Source organism: Phalacrocorax carbo, chromosome 7, assembly GCF_963921805.1.
Source record: "Phalacrocorax carbo chromosome 7, bPhaCar2.1, whole genome shotgun sequence".
In the NCBI taxonomy this organism is placed as follows: Eukaryota; Metazoa; Chordata; class Aves; order Suliformes; family Phalacrocoracidae; genus Phalacrocorax; species Phalacrocorax carbo.
In genome coordinates this window covers 17473721-17489567 of record NC_087519.1, presented here as the reverse complement: position 1 = coordinate 17489567, position 15847 = coordinate 17473721, and the positions used below count along the sequence as shown (strand labels likewise).

General features: G+C 41.2%; 2 protein-coding genes across 6 annotated transcripts; both read left to right on the top strand.

Moving 5' to 3' along the window:
• The first annotated feature begins 321 nt into the window (after positions 1–321).
• On the top strand, positions 322–5802 carry TM2D3 (TM2 domain containing 3). Of its 2 annotated transcripts, none has more exons than XM_064456567.1 (6): positions 322–475; positions 1408–1506; positions 2367–2524; positions 3086–3260; positions 3835–3910; positions 4665–5802. In XM_064456567.1, exons 1-6 carry the CDS (start codon positions 388–390, stop codon positions 4828–4830), a joined length of 762 nt encoding a protein of 253 aa, XP_064312637.1. In that variant the 5' UTR covers positions 322–387; the 3' UTR covers positions 4831–5802. The 2 variants fall into 2 exon arrangements, with proteins under 2 accessions (XP_064312637.1, XP_064312638.1); XM_064456568.1 differs by having other exon boundaries at positions 323–475; positions 1411–1506.
• ADAL (adenosine deaminase like) lies at positions 5798–15585 on the top strand. Of its 4 annotated transcripts, none has more exons than XM_064456564.1 (10): positions 5798–5954; positions 7296–7426; positions 7959–8019; positions 8769–8856; positions 9430–9511; positions 10300–10426; positions 11122–11202; positions 12168–12306; positions 12807–12907; positions 14106–15585. In XM_064456564.1, the coding sequence occupies exons 1-10, from the start codon at positions 5907–5909 to the stop codon at positions 14295–14297; spliced, it is 1050 nt and encodes a 349-aa protein (XP_064312634.1). In that variant the 5' UTR covers positions 5798–5906; the 3' UTR covers positions 14298–15585. The 4 variants fall into 4 exon arrangements, with proteins under 4 accessions (XP_064312634.1, XP_064312633.1, XP_064312636.1 ...); XM_064456563.1 differs by lacking the exon at positions 5798–5954 and adding an exon at positions 6035–6452; XM_064456566.1 differs by lacking the exon at positions 5798–5954 and adding an exon at positions 6481–6631.
• The last annotated feature ends 262 nt before the right edge of the window (positions 15586–15847 follow it).

The window sequence follows — 15847 nt, the reverse complement described above, 5'->3', positions numbered from 1 at the left end:
CCATTTCAGTTTTCAGATGACTGCAGTAATCAGAGAGGTCACAGAAAGATAGAAGTTAATAAAAATAATTACAATTGTCTACAGGGAGAAATACACAGAAGGACAGACAGGTACAGGATAGAGGGAGGAAAAACATCTGCGTGAGGAGGGAAACACCAGGGAGGTGAAGGACACCTCAAAACGTTTACGATGGCCAGTAAAAGCAGAAGCTGCCTGTGGTTTTACAGGGCACCGCGCGGTGCGGTTACGAGACACGCTGGCTGTCGGGCCTGCTCTCCCGCCTTCAGCTCCCTCCCGCCTTCCTCAACTCCCCGCCTACCCCGTGCTGCGGCTCGGCCGGTGGCCCGGCTCCGCCCCCGGGCGGGAGCGGCGGAGGCAGCAGGCAAGATGGCGGCGCTGGTGGGGTTGCACCCTTTGCGGAGGCTCTGCGGCGTCGCGCTCTTCCTGTCCCACTTCTACAGCCTCTCCGGCCGCGGTGAGCAGCACCGCCGCTTTACCGGGCCGCCCGAGGACGGGACGGGGTGGGACCTGCCGTTTGGCCGCGGCCCCGCTCAGGTGCGCCGGGCGCTCTGAGCCCTGTCTGGGCAGGCTTGGCCCGGCGGCGCCTCAGTGCCTCGCCTGCGGGTGGGGGCTGTTCTCCCCGGCCTCAGCCCATCCCGGGGCGGCGGCTGGACGGGAGGTGACCGTGAGCCGCGCCGGCTGAGGGCGGGTTCGCGCTGCCCGGCGGAGGGGCGAGACCGGGTTCTTCGGGCATGGTGGGCCTGTGCCGAGGGGCTCGGGGTTAGCGCGGCCCATGGCCTGGGCCTCGCTAACCGGCGGGCCTGCTGCTGCTCGAGGCTTACACAGCATCTTGCGTGCCTTCTCCGTGTTGTGAGCCCTGTGCGATCCGACACGTAACCGTAGAGGGACCGGCCCCCCTCGGCACCGCCTGGGCAGATGGATGCGACCAGCCCGTGTTTGTGGTCCCACTCGCGCTGTCCGTGTGCTGCCTTCGGGGCTCGGGCACAAGGCCGACGCGCCTCTGAGCTCTGCCCAGCCCCGAGTCCTCGGGATCTTGGGATTTGCGCAGGGACAAGCATCGCACAAGTACAGCCTGGGTGGCAGTGCTTCTTCTGTCCTAGCTTTCCTCGAAGGAGGAGTTGTGTTGCTTGATTAAATGGTTTTGTTCAGTAGCCAATACAATGTAAAATCTGCTTTCTGAGCAGTGCTTTTTAATTCTCATACTCATTTTAATTCTTAATGTATACGTCCTACTATTTATAGAATGGAAAAACGATTTTTGTAACTTCTTTTTTCTCATCACATGTTCCACTGATAATTTCATACTAGTGTGCTGAAATCAAACTGTGTCTGAAGACTAATTTTATTTTAAAAATATCACTCTCTCCACATCTTTTTTTCTCGCAGCAGGATCTTTGATGACCACAAAGCATTCACAGCCACAGTCTACATTTGCAAAAGGTCTAACTTCAACAAGTACAAATACTCCCTATTTTAAAGCAGCAGGTATAATATTAGATGTTGTTTCTTTTGTTTTTCTTCTACAGGCCTTTTTCGTTGGTGTCTTGACTTTAATAGTAAAGTTCTTGAATTATGTCTTAGAAACCTGTACACGCTTTTACAGCGGTAAAAGGCGTTTTAGTATAACATGTTCTGGATTACTCTTCAATGACTTTAACAGCTAGCTGGGATTATATAATTAGAAAATTGGTCCACGTAAGATCGTGCAACTGGAAAACGACTAGTGAAACTGCTGTTGCAGTTTGTGTGTCGGGACAGTGGAAGTTCTTGAAAGGCTCCAGTGCTGTGCAAGAACTTGTTACCATTCCCTATCCAACATACGTACAGGTTTTTTAGCTAAGGGATGTGTCGGGATTGCCTGTGAAGCACTGTTCTTGCTAGTAATTTAAGAGGTGATTCTGAACACATACAAGCAGCAAATAGCTGACCTAGCTGTAAACGATTAGACCTGAACTAAAAGCAGGTTACATGTGTCAACCTGTGTCCATACCTAAACTGATTACTTCTGCTGAGAAATACTGGCTGAGGCAGTGCTAATCCATGTTAAATTCTGTTCTGGTGCTGTACTGAGTTCTGTTGCTGCGCTGTCCTGTACAGCACTTACAGGAGGTCCTTGCAGGGCACCCTGCTCCATTGTGTAGCAGCTCGCTTGACTAAGGCCGTGGTTCCCACAACACAAACATGTAATGCTGTTCCCTCTATAATAAGGAAGACCCTTTAGACAGTGTTGCTGTGTGTGTCTATGTATCTATAGGTATAAAAGAAAATGTATATATATATTTTAGACCATGTAGCTTTTTTTATTATTTGCTTTCTTAATTTTATTCACGTGTTTCACCTTTCAGAAGGCACAGAAATTCCCTCTTACGTGCCTAAATGTCCCAGCAATGGGCTTTGCAGTAGATTGCCACCAGACTGTATGACATGTAACACAAACTACTCTTGTATATATGGGAAGCCAGCCACTTTTGATTGCCAAGTCAAGCCGCATGTTCATTGTGTTGTAAGTAACCTATTACTTTTAAACCCAAATTTAAGTAATTTAGTTAAACTGTGGCATCTTATAATAAAATATAAAAATTCAATTTCCAGGTTCTTATATAGGCAGGTTTGCAGATCTGTGATACATCTAATCATTCAGCTGTAGGCCATCACTGAAGAGGCAGACCCACCCTTCTCTGTTTTGCCTTCTTCACATTGGATCTCTGAGTTGGGCAGCCATGCAATTAAGTTAAATTGATTTGTTGGCCAATCATAATTGAACCATTTTGAGAGTGGGGAGGCTAAATATCTGTCAGAGCTACAAACTGACCTTACAGGTGAGACTGAACGAGTCCTCCTTTTGGCAGTAGCCTTAGACTGGAGGAAGCAGTCATGTTAAACTGTGCTTTAATAACTTTGTCAGTTTTTCTAATGTTGGTTTTTCTATTTTACTTGACTACATAGAAGTAGCAAAGCAGATTATTGTTATTTCACCCAAAAGGTCTAGCCATGAAATGTAATTTGGTACTGCATGCTGAATTTTTTTATTACTAAGTGAAGCAATAATGCTGTCCTTTTGTAGGATGAGAATAACCACGAGCAGGAGAACTTCACAGTTAACATGACGTGCCAGTTTTGCTGGCAGCTTGCAACGACTGATTATGTATGTACCAATTCTACAAACTGCATGACGGTCTCCTGTCCACGACAACGATATAATGCCACTTGTACAGTGCGGGATCACATTCATTGTCTAGGTAAGGTTGGCTAGAACAGATTCTCTGAAGAAGCTTTTTTTCTAAAGAATTTCTTAATATTTTTTGTCATGGGTCAATACAACGATTGTTTATATCAATTGCAGTAACAGCCTGCACCTTGATTAATCTGCTGAATTTTTTTACAGTTACATTTTAATTTTGAAGCGTAATAGTGGCATCAGCTGTAAACATTGGCTTTTAATACTGTTGTCTACCTTCACATGAGAGAAAATAGCTGTTTTTTATTTTTGTCAACTTCTATGAATTAAACTAATCTGGACACCAATAACAGAATCAATATCAAATGTCTCGGGGATAATTTTAAAAACTCATGCAGGGTTTAATTTTGCCCCTATTTGTTCAGTGACCTTGCGTGTTTTCTGATGTGGGACAAAGACTGATGGAACAGGGGACTGTGGAGGATATGTGAACTTCTGTGTTGGCAGTGTATGTTTCAAAAGCACCATCCCTTTTAGAGTCTTGTTAGAGAAATAGAGCATCATCTTGCTTGTCATTTTCTTACTCATTATGTGGTCTTTGTTACCTTATGGTTTGAATGTTTTCTCATGTTTAGGTAAACGTGTCTTTCCTAAGATGCTCTATTGCAACTGGACTGGAGGTTATAAGTGGTCTACTGCCTTGGCGCTAAGGTACACAAGAACTATTCGATAACGTCAAGCTAAAACAGATAATATTATTAGAGTAATTGTCTATAAATTCTTCAGTCTGTGGTTTTCTGTTTGTTAGTTTTTAATGTTGTACTTGAGTAACCTATATTTCATATAGTCTAGCTTAGAATTTGGAGGCATAGGATGCCCGAAGATGTCATATGCAACGATACTAGCTATTTTCAGTCAATAGTGCTCGAGAGAACATTGGCCCTGCTTCTGCATTGAATGTACTTTCTTCAGAGTAAATGCCAACATTCTTGTGCTTCAAAAAGTGATCCACTTTCTGAGAGGACATGCTGCTTTTATTCTGTATGGTGTCAAATGAGGTACAAATGCTCAAAACAATCTGCAGATTTGGGGGGGTCTCCCAGTGTTTTGTATGTTTTTAACAATTAGGGCTGAAAATTGTCCAAATTACTTCTTGGCATGTGAAATGCATGCAGCTCTTTCTGAATTTGATAGATGTTACTGAGCTGTCTATAGTTGGTATACATTTGTTACGGCTCCCTTCCCAACTGTAACAGCTAGAAATGCCTTAAGACAAAGTTTCTTGCATTTTAAATTATTATGGAAGAGACCAGCACAGCAGTATTGAAAGAAACTATTTAGGTTATTTGTGGAATATTAAGCCATTAGGGCACCACAACTGTGATTTGAAAGTAACTGAGGTATGGACACCCAAACTGAGTTAATCTAAAAATAATAATAATGAATCATGTTGCTCTTCTTACAGCATCACCCTTGGTGGATTTGGTGCCGACCGCTTCTATTTGGGCCAGTGGCGGGAAGGTCTGGGAAAGCTCTTCAGCTTTGGTGGACTTGGAATATGGACACTCATTGATGTACTACTGATAGGTGTTGGCTATGTGGGACCTGCAGATGGTTCTCTTTATATTTAAATGTGCATGCAATGCAGTTCAGAGAGGAGTAATGGCTTGGAAAGGGCTCTAAACAAAAGAATGTAGAGATTTGAGCCTTTCAGGTAGAATGAAGAACCATTCTTTCTGTGTGCATACATTTTAATGTACAGTATCTGTACTTAGTTTGCCTTCAACCAAGGTAAAATAAAGGAGTGGATCACTGAGTAAGTTGAAATTAATTTTCTTTCTTGCTATTTTTCTATGAAAAACGTTGAACAGCTAACTGAATTCTGCACTGTCCTGGAACTTGGATGGTCTGTCAAACACTGGAAGAGGTACAAACTAACTTGAATATTGAGTTGTTTACTTTGTATTTGTATGCTTGAATTTAGCTTTAGAGCTAACTTCCCTGAAGGTGTCAGTAATATATTCTTTTTTTCCTATTTGTGGGAGGATAATTTATTTGCCTGCATTACTCTAGTGATACGTAGATCACCATGTTTGATGTTAAGTACATTCATCTCTGTTTTGGGATATAGCAGGAGCTAATGTTTGCTTAGTGACTTGTTGACTTAAAATTGGGGGGTTTTTAGAATTATATTGTGGTAACACTAAAAGCTAAATATGAAATAATTGAAATCGATGTTAGGATTGTTCTGGAATGTCTTCATTTTGGTTGGGCTTGACCTGTGTATCCGTGAAAGGCCCAACTTGTGTTCTTGTGCCAGCAAGCTCGCCAAGTTGATTAAAAAAAAAAAAGGTGTTGGCAATATGATTGATGTGTTTATCCCCGTAGGACTGTAAACAGACAATGTAGCAAACTGTAGTGCCGTTACTGGAGAATAAGTTTGGTTCGCTTCAATACTGGCTGGGGCTGCCGGCCTCTCGATGCTGGCACCGCCTCCCCCTCACGCCAGACCCGACCTGTTGCTCATGTGGCGCCAGAGCGCGGCACCTCTGCACCTCCATCGCCTCAATAAACGCGAGCTCTCGAAGCTTCTGTGGAATTAACCACGACTGGTGTTTTATATGACTTTCTCTGCTCCTGCTGCGGCGGGGCGGGGCGGGGCCGCAGCCCGCCCTCCGCCGGCACAGGCACCGTCATAGGCGGTGTCATGGCGGCGGAGCGGGAGCTGCGGTTCTACCGGCGGTTGCCGAAAGCGGTGAGCGGTGGGGGGGGTCAGGTGGGGGGGTCACTGCCCGTCCGCCGGGCGCGGGAAGCCGGGCGGGTTCGAGCGGGGGCCTTGGAGCTTCGCTGGATTCGGCAGCGCACCGATAGTGCAGTGCGGTGGGCGGACAGACGGCTGCTACTGTCTCAGAGCTTTTCTCGAACGCGGACTTTTCCTGAGGTGCTTTGTGCCACAGAAAAGCGCGGTGGGCGCTCGCCTCTCCGCCTTTGCAGTTCTCCCTGCGTAATCTTCCTCTTAATGTATCAATTGAGCGTGGTCCTTTTTTATGGTCCTGTTTTCCCCGAGGCTAGCCCAAGAAGTCTGACTCAGATAACGCTTTTTTCCATGTCCGGAAGGGTGTGCCTTACTTTTAGCGTATCTGTGCTATCCTTTGGTACGTGTTACTGTGCTTTTATCGGTGTTGCCGCTCCGGACTTGCAAAACAGTAAATGGCACGTACTCCCCCGGAGACCTTATGCGGTAAATGCACAGGTGTGCAATCAAAGCCACATCAAATCGCACCGTTCTTGTGTTCTTACGCTGCTTTTCAACAAGATGTTTTTCAGGGTTTACGTTTAACGTCTAACTGAATTCTGTGAAGTATTTCACTTCTAAGCCTGTGAAGAATTTAATGCAGTAGTAGTTTGTATCTGGCTTGATTTCCGGAAGAGGTAGGCAGCTATAGCTCCTGGTGTTTAGCTCATAAGAAGGAGCAAAGGCGAGGTGAGGGAGGGAGCTGAGAATCATAGGTGTTTTGGACCCGAAAAGCAGGTTGCCAGGAGGAAGTTGGGCAGAAAGCAGTCTCGGACAAAGGAGGGCAATTACTCCAGTGCCATTAACAGGTAGAGGTAGCATCTTGCTGGATTTCTGGTGCAACTTAAAACATCAAAGCACGAAAAAAGGAAGGGTAAGTGGATATACAGATGTTGCCATTTTCAAACCGCGTACACATCCATTTAACTTGCAGTGGATGGGGAAAGAGTTTGTGAATCCTTATACTTTTCTTAGCAATGAGGCAGCAGTTTGCTTCGTCCTCACCTTGAATTGCACCACTCTGACTATTAGCTGGAGAGCCCTTTTTCCTGAGCCAGCCATGCTCCCCCTGAGATCAGTGCTAACAGCAGCCCACCAAGCCATGAGGAACAAATAGGACAGTCTTAGCTGAACGGGTGCATGCAAAGGCAGGAGGAAACAATTGTTAGCCAAACAGAGGTAACTTATTTTATTTTTAAACTCAGAGTGAGACAATAACTAGGACGCAAGAACAGTAATACAGGCAGGAGGTAGAAGCCATCTTTTTCACCAGACATGAATCCATAGGAATTTTTTCTCTAGGAACTTCATGCTCATTTGAACGGCTGTATCAGTTCTGCCACTATGAAGAAGCTTATGGCCCAGAAGCCATACCTGCAGATCCAGAATGGAATGACAGTGATTGATAAAGGAAAGAAAAGAACCTTAGATGAGTGAGTATACACATGTGTCTGCGTGCGTGATGAACGTTTACCAAGCGTCTTCTAAGTTCAGAACAGAGAAATGTATGGCCTTATACACTGACTGCAGAAAATACATTTTCAAGTTTTAGTTAACAGTACAATCTGTTGGATTTTTTGCTGCTTGTATCTATAGAAAAACTTCTTAGATGTTTGCAAACTAAATGGAAATCTCACGTTGATTAATTCCCATTTTAAAGGATTGAAAATTTTCACTTTCAGCATCTGCTTTTCAGAGAAAATTGACTCGCATAGTTTCCTTTTTTTGAAACTTCTTTTTTTCCTGTGTTTCAAAAAGCCTTTTGTCAAAAATAATAATTTCTGTTGCAAATGCGTTGTTAGCATCTAAAATCAGAAATTGCATTTCAGATGGTCTTTGTATTTGAAGCTACAAGCTGTTTAATCGAGCATAGTGAGTGCGTGTTTTCAAAATGTAGATTTTTTTTTTAATACTCATCGTACTGTTCAACATTTGTCCAATTAATATTTTAACTTTTTATTTTAGATGTTTTCAGATGTTTCAGCTTATCTATCAGATTACCACAAGGACTGAAGATATTTTACTGGTAAGTTAATGAAAAGTTTGCTTAAAACAAGAAAGCAATACACACAGTCAAAATTAGTTGGATTAGCAGCACTGGCTTCCAGGTAACAATATCAACGATGTCCGTTCAATGGGAGGTCAGAATCATTATTGTAAAACAGATTAATTTAGAAACGTGGGACTTCATATAACTTCTACATTTAATTATTCTGAAAGCAATGAGCCTCCGATATGGTGGTCATTATGACCACCCAGATGCTTGGACTGATAACGTCTTTAAAATGTGACATTTGTTCATTGTTACCAATGCTGTGTCTTCTCTTTTTGCTTTGGTTCCTTGTGGACCCAAACTGCAGAACTAGAATTGGCCTTTGTTCACCTCAGGTGACAAAACTGTTAAAGAGAACTGTCTTGTGATCAAAAGAGGGAGCAGAAAGTGGTGTAGTGTCCTCGTCTTTCCTCCTGTAAAGGGCCTTGTAGGCAGCCTGTTAAATTTACAGAAAGGTTCAGTGACTGCACTGGGCAAGGGGTGGTATTGTTCAGACAAGGAAATTCTCATTTGTCCTAACTCTCTTTAGTGTCACCGAGGGACCTGAAGGTACCCTCTGTGGGCTAGTGTTTCCAGAGGTGGGAAGCACTGAAAACGTGGAAGGCCTGAAATTTTATAAGTGTTTCATGCCAAAAGATATCTGGGTCTTTTAGTTGTAAAGAACAATATAACCAATTATAAGCCTTGCTTTCATGATGTTGAATATGCTGCTTGTTAATCAGATAACTAAAGATGTTATTAAAGAATTTGCTGATGATGGTGTCAAGTACCTGGAATTGAGGAGCACCCCTAGAGAAGAAAAGTCCACAGGTACAGTCTGTTCTGGTTTTTAATTTGTAAGCCTGATGTGCTGCAACCGTTAGTTAAGACTATGTTAATAACAAGTGAAGTCAAATTTAGGTGGTTCAACAAAAATATACCTTAAATATAAAAGCAAAGATTTAACCATGTAAAAACGTGTCACTTGACTATTAGATTTTTGAGGACAAAAATGTGTCAGTTAAAACCCTATTACCCAAAAATTTGGGTTATTCACTTTAGCAGACTCAGATGTCATACTAATATTTTTAACAGCTGATAGTTTCTTTTCGTTACTTCATTTTTTGTTTTCTTTTAGATGTGGTTTAATAGAAACACATAAGGCCTGTTGCTACTCTCTGGTTCATGCTAAGTTATTTTCTTTCTTCCAGGTGCTTAGGAGGAGGCTTATTTAAAATGTATGCTTTAAAGTAAAGCTATATTTTTAAACAGAACTCTGTAGATAAGACTGGACTAAAATCAAAGGTGCAAAATGAACCTTACAAGGCAAGAGCGCTAGGTCTGCAACATCACAATAAAACTAATTCAAATATGTTTATTCCAAATGTGTACATGTGTTTGTAGGTATGACCAAAAGGATGTATGTTGAAACCATACTTGAGGGTATAAAGCAGTGTAAAGAAGAAGGCTTGGATATAGATGTAAGGTAAATACAGCACATGGAGTGCCTCTGTTTCAAGGTTTTATGTAGTCTGGTGCTCAGTCATGTAGTTTGCAGGGAGGTTTACAAACCATCAGTGTAGGAAAAGAAAATTCTGTTTAAACTAGTCTATGTGGAGTGGAAACAGGTCGTTCATATGGAAGCCTGAATTTTTATCTTCCTCTTTACTGGTAGAGAATGAAACTGGGTAAAGCTTTTCAGCCCTAAGACTGGCCATTCTCTGCAACATTTTCAGGGAAAGCAGGGTGGTTTTTTAATGGAAATTGCATTAAGGACTCCTTTTTCACAGCCTAGATTCATTACAAGGATTTTGCTTGATTAGCTGAACAAGCAACCTGCTGTAAAGGAGTGGTAGTCCTAACCAGCAGAAAAGCTTCAGATGATGTCACTGGTTGCTCGGAGGCAGTCTGCTTGCCTGTCTTTTATACTCTCAGTAGCAACCCTTGTTAGATTTATTTGTGGAAGCGGAAGAATTCTCATTCTTCACGTGTGCACCTCTGAGAGGTTGCTTGCCTGATAGCGCAGGCAGCAAATGAGCATATTGTTCCCTGCCCTCCCTCTCACTGTGGCTACTGCATTTCACAGGCTAACACATTTATCTAATTTGTGTCCCTCTGCACTTTGGTACCTCCATTCCTTCATCAGTTTCCTATACAAATACTCTTTACACTCAGCCGTGAAGGATGTGAAGTGCCATTTTTGTTGCTATCAGATTAGTTGGTCTCCTGATACTACAGCTTGGGTTTAACTTAACGTGTACGTTTCTATCCTAGATTGTTAATAGCCATAAATAGAAAAGGTGGCCCGGCAGTTGCTAAGCAGACTGTTAAACTTGCTGAAGAGTTCCTTCTTTCCACTGATGGGGTTGTAGTAGGACTTGACCTCAGTGGTGATCCCACCGTAAGTTTTTGTTTTATTTTGGCCTGTTCTCAAAGATAAATATATAATGTTGTGTAACAGTAAGTGGTTGTAATCGTACTTGGTTCTTGTCTGATGTTTGTTGCTAGTTTGAATGGATTGCTCATAATCTTGATACCAGCTTAGTCCCTGTTGCTGTAAGGGACAGATACTCCAACAAAAAAATCTGTAGATTAATACATGGCACTGAAAAAATAGCCACTGAAAAGTAGCGTTTATCTGGGAAGTGTCTATTACTAAATTGTCCTGGTCAGATTGACTGGGTTTAGGCAAGTTAAATAATATTGCAAGTTGATGCTAGTTTAAATTTTGTTTAGACACACTAAATGCTTATTGTGTATTAAGAAGGCAAAATTGTTTGAGGATAGCTGTCAGGCTGAAATGAAATAGCTCTAGGTAGTAGTTGTAGAAAGGATACCAAAGTCAAGAACACTGACTTGCCAGTGCTGGGCATCACCCAAACTACTGACATTTGCCCAGTTTGTCTAAATTGCGCCCACACAGCAGCACTTTAAGTGACCTGCTGTGGTCAAAACTGAAGTAATGGGAAAAGCGAAATAATTCAGTGTAACTGCATTTGAATTAAGTATTTTGCTATTGCTAGGCTTCTTAATTATTGTAATAGCAGGAGTTTTGTAAAACAAGCTGTAGAATGGTGATGTGTTTCTGTCTTCAAGGCAGGACATGGTCAAGATTTTTTGGAACCACTCTCAGAAGCAAAAAAAGCAGGTCTAAAGCTGGCGTTGCATCTTTCAGAGGTAAAAGTTTTCTTTATTTTGGTCCTCTAATTCCCATTTTATAAAAACCTTGATAAAACTAAATTTGAAGTTCTCAGGCCAAAGTTGTAATGGTTTAGGGTGTTTTGACAAGAGAGAAGAAAACGAGGAGAAATGTTCAATTTGTTCTGAATCAGAACTGTCAAATCAGTTCTTACTATACTGTATCTAGTGGGGGGTTAGGGGTGAATTTGGAAATCAGTAATATTCCAAGAGATCCGCTGCCTTCTTCCTGGTATTTTATCAGAAGTCATGTATAGTAAAATTCACAGATTTTCCTGGGTGGTTCTGTTAGCTCTGCTTGTATCAGTAGAAAGAGTTGGGTTTCTCCAGTACAGTCTGTTGAAGTGGTGGCTGAAGTTTACTCTGACGAGTCTGGTAAATACTGAAAATATTTTAATTTATTCAGGAAATTAAGCAAGATACATGATGTCACAGGCCTATTTATACTTGTTTCTATTTCATTAAAGAGGCTTTTGTAGGATATTCCTGCATGCTTCTCTGAAAATGTATTTCTTAATGTCTCAGTGGTGTTTTGGTTTGTTTGTTTGTTTTTGACCTCTTGCATTTTATATTCTTCATGCACCATTTTTTTAATCCCTGTGTAAAACAAGCATTGAAGGTTGTCTTGACAGGGTAGTTTTGAAACTGGAGCATACAAGGCTGATTTGATGCCTCCAACTGAAAGTCCTTCAGAACTGCAAATAGCAATCATCTCTTTCTACATACCAGTTCAGGATTATGGCTTCTTCTGTTTGCAGTTCCCAGCGGAGGGTCACTTTCATGCACTACTTCTTTCTTTACAGGGTAGTAATGCAGATGTTTAGTCTCACTGACACTTTCTTTTGGGTAAGACACGCTGTGAAAACAGAACTTGAAGTCCGTTGTAAATATTTAATGTGCTGTTTTATGCTGCCTTGACAGAATGTAAAATATATCCTCTCTAGATCCCAAATCAAGAAGAAGAGACCAAAATTCTCCTGGGCCTGCCTCCTGACAGAATTGGTCATGGAACATTTCTCAACTCTGCAACAACAGGCTCAGAAGAGTTAGTGCCACTTGTCCGACAGTATCATATACCTATTGGTAAGGAAAAAAGTTAAGAAAATCACGTGGTGATCTCTCTATTTCAGAACATGGTACGTATTGCTGATCTAGTAACTCTGATTTGTCTTTGACCAGAGGTGACTTGGGGAAAGCGTGGCAGTGTATGTGAGAGAATAGCCTGTAAAGGTACACTGGTAATGCCTTTGTGGTTTTGATATATTTGTGGCAGTAGACAACAATTGATGTCTCAGATGAAAACAAAACTAAATCATAACATTTACTTACTGTGCGAGGCTGTGTGGTGTTTCTCTCTCTGGTTTGCAAGCTCCCTAAATTTTATAGCCAGCCAGTAGTTAAAAAATTGATTACCAGACTTTCCTCAGAACATACTACCAAATATTTGAACCGTAGAAAATCAAGGAAACAACAAGAGCTGATTTTAATTTTCATTCAGGAATAGAAATAAGTCAATCAATGTGTCAACCATAACATGCCTTTTGTTTTGATATCTATTCTTGTTTCTTCTTTTTTCCCCTTAGAACTTTGCATGACATCGAACATCAAAACTCAAACAGTGTCTTCCTGTGACAAACACCATTTTGGATACTGGTACAACATGGGCCACCCTGCAGTGCTTTGTGTAAGTTTTTTGATTGTAACTGTGTATTAGGGCAAAGAGCCAAACCAGTGTGAAATTAGAGAAGTGTATCTCCTTTTATGGACCAGAGCTGACTTACTTACAATTTCTGACCTTGCGGAAAATAATTTCATACTGGCAGATTTCTCTTAAACATACTGGTCCAATGCTAGCATTTAAGCTTGTAGTCACCTGGCTAATCATCATGTTGGATGAAAGTGCTTGAGTTCCTTTGGCAGCACATTATGGTCCATAATTGTTGAGGTGCCAAGTGCTTTTGTTGGCATTGGCAGGGTTCCACTATCCTGTTGGTTTAACCCCTGTAATTTGTAGCATTGTCCAAGTGCGTGTATATATATATTAGAGCATTGTCTTATTATTAAATAAGCCTCACTCCTTTATCATACAGTGTATTTATTATTGAGTTTGAACTCTGTTATCTTAGGTGAAAAATAATTCATTATTAGAGATTACTTCTGAGATTTTCAATTATGAAAAGTCTAGAGAATTTATGAAGTCACATAAGAAAGCAGTTTACCCGTAAAGGCCTATAAAAACAAGAGTAGGAGGAGGAGGAGATACTAGAGTGCCTTAAGTTTAAGAGGATATAGTTAGCGTTCTTTGTGGGGACACAAGGACTCTAAATTGCAGATGGGTATCTTGTTAACCCTGAAATAATCCTAACTTGCTCCTTTTAGATGGATAATCATTACATGGCTTTTGATCGTATGTTTTTGATGCCAGCCCAGTACTTAAGGCAGCATTAGGAAATAGTTCATGTTGACACCAAGTGTGGTGGGTGGGAGAGTTCCTTGCCTGAAGATGGAGGAAATCAGTTACGCTCTAGTTCCCAGGCCTGAGGAAAGGGAAAGGAGGAATAAGGAGACGTACACGTACTGACATAGCTTGCATGTATGCATCATTTGATAGCCATCTTTCTAGCAACTTCAACAGGAAATCCTGTTTTCTTGATAAATTGTGTCATCGCTTTAAGTTTTCGTGTATGTTTGAATGATTTATTAACTCTGAGTGAAAACAGGGCAAATAAAGTATGAAATAATTACCAACAGATGAAAGAACCATGGAATAAAAAGTGAAACAGCATGATAAAACTGGTTTGTAATGTCAAGAAAACCTCCTTTTTGATCTAGTGGAACTAATTTAAACTTTTTTTTTCCCTTTTCTTTCAATTTAACTCCAGACTGATGATAAAGGTGTCTTTGCAACAGATCTGTCACAAGAATATGAGCTGGTTGCAAAAACATTTAATCTGACTCGATCACAGATGTGGGATCTTTCCAACGAATCAATCAACTATATCTTTGCTTCAAGTGTAGTGAAATCAAAGCTAAGGGAACAATGGTGTAAGCTGAAGCCAACTCTGTTTGATTAACCAAACTGTTGTTCTCAACAGCCTGGCTGTGTTAGCTTAGGTAAAAAGCATTTTTTACTGAAGTCCCTGGCTTTTTTCAGACTTCAGGTTTATAAATCCAGCTCATTAACTGTGCCTGTGCAAAATGAAGACAGTGGGAATGCATTCTTTGTTAGTGGGGACAGAAGTTAATGTTCTTTCGTAGTTGGGAAGGGCTCTCAACCGGTGACTAAAATTCCAAATGTGTCCTCGCATCATTTCTCTCCAGCTGATACGCCATCATACTACAAACATGAGAGTCAGAATAAAATAAAGGCACTGCTGTTAGGGTTTAAAAGGCCTCGGCTGGCAACATTACACCAAGCAGTTTGTATGTGTGGTGTGAATATTTGGGGTTTTTATTGTTTTTAAACAGAAGTTTTGAGCAATTGATTGAATGTGAAGACAAACTTGAAGAGAATGAAATATTTGTCTCAGAGGAATTCTATATTGCATCCGTTTTTATTGGCGTACATGTATGACTGAAGCCTGCTGTGGATTGTGTAGCACATGTGGTAGTGCCTGCTGATGTTCTTTCATTGTTTGATCAAGTTGCATTATCACTTGCTGTTTGATCAAGTTTGTCTGTATTTTCTTTCTACAAAATAATTACTACGGTACATGTGTTCTTCCTTTCTTATTGAAAAGCTCTCTAAAGTCACATTGAGCAGCTTTCTGGAATGTTATAGTTACATGTATTTCAGGATAAGTGGGCCTATGCTCAAGCGAGATGGCATTCTCTTCTAAGTTTTATTAGAAGGCATAACCTATTATATTGTAACTCTTCAGTAACATAGTATTTGGTTTGTTAGGGAACTGTCAACTTCCCACTTATTTACTAAAGGGTCATCCTCAGTGTTCATTTTGTCTGTCTAAAACTTTCTAAAGCAAAATAAGACTCGTAATTAGTGTCTAACGAGATTTCTTTAGTTTGAAACTGTTAGAGCTATACAGGGGTAAGTTTGGTTTTTTTGGATTGGTGGTTTGTTTGGTTTGTTGTTGTTTGGTGATTTTTTTTTTTTTTTTTTTTAAGGTTTACATGTTGAATGTGACATGTACCTGTGTTCCTTCAGAGAGTGTAGCCCTGGTAAATGCTGCTATTTTCAGCTTCCTTTTTTCCCTGTGAGCATACTGTGTCTTAAGAGATTTTTAACATTATGGCCTGTTACATACAGACTTCTGTGCGTCTTCAAAATAGTGCCTTGTATCAGCTGTAGTACTGCCCCCAAACAGTTTGGTACATAATGACCCATGGATGCTGCATAGTTTTTTTTTTTTAATTTTAAAACTTCCCTGATTATTAACAAAACAAATGTTCCGGAAACAGTGAATGAGTGCTGGTGTTATACACCTAGAGCTAGGGACTCAGTCCTCTGCAGGTGGTGTACTTACTCTGGCAGTTGGATCCTTGCAGATGTGCAGCTGATTGGAAAAAAACCAAAACAACCACCTACCACTTCGCAGTTACGAGTATTTATAGCATCTTGGCTAGCAATGGGAGCCAGGAGGAACTTGGAGGATTCCATCTGTGG

Excerpts from the sequence above, each read along its gene's own strand:
- TM2D3 (XM_064456567.1), top strand. The coding sequence starts at position 388 with ATGGCGGCGCTGGTGGGGTTGCACCCTTTGCGGAGGCTCTGCGGCGTC. Across the intron at positions 476-1,407 it reads CTACAGCCTCTCCGGCCGCG|CAGGATCTTTGATGACCACA; the intron begins GTGAGCAGCACC and ends TTTTTCTCGCAG. Across the intron at positions 3,261-3,834 it reads GGATCACATTCATTGTCTAG|GTAAACGTGTCTTTCCTAAG; the intron begins GTAAGGTTGGCT and ends TCTCATGTTTAG.
- ADAL (XM_064456563.1), top strand. The coding sequence starts at position 6,219 with ATGTATCAATTGAGCGTGGTCCTTTTTTATGGTCCTGTTTTCCCCGAG. Across the intron at positions 8,857-9,429 it reads TAGAGAAGAAAAGTCCACAG|GTATGACCAAAAGGATGTAT; the intron begins GTACAGTCTGTT and ends ATGTGTTTGTAG. Across the intron at positions 12,908-14,105 it reads GCCACCCTGCAGTGCTTTGT|ACTGATGATAAAGGTGTCTT; the intron begins GTAAGTTTTTTG and ends ATTTAACTCCAG.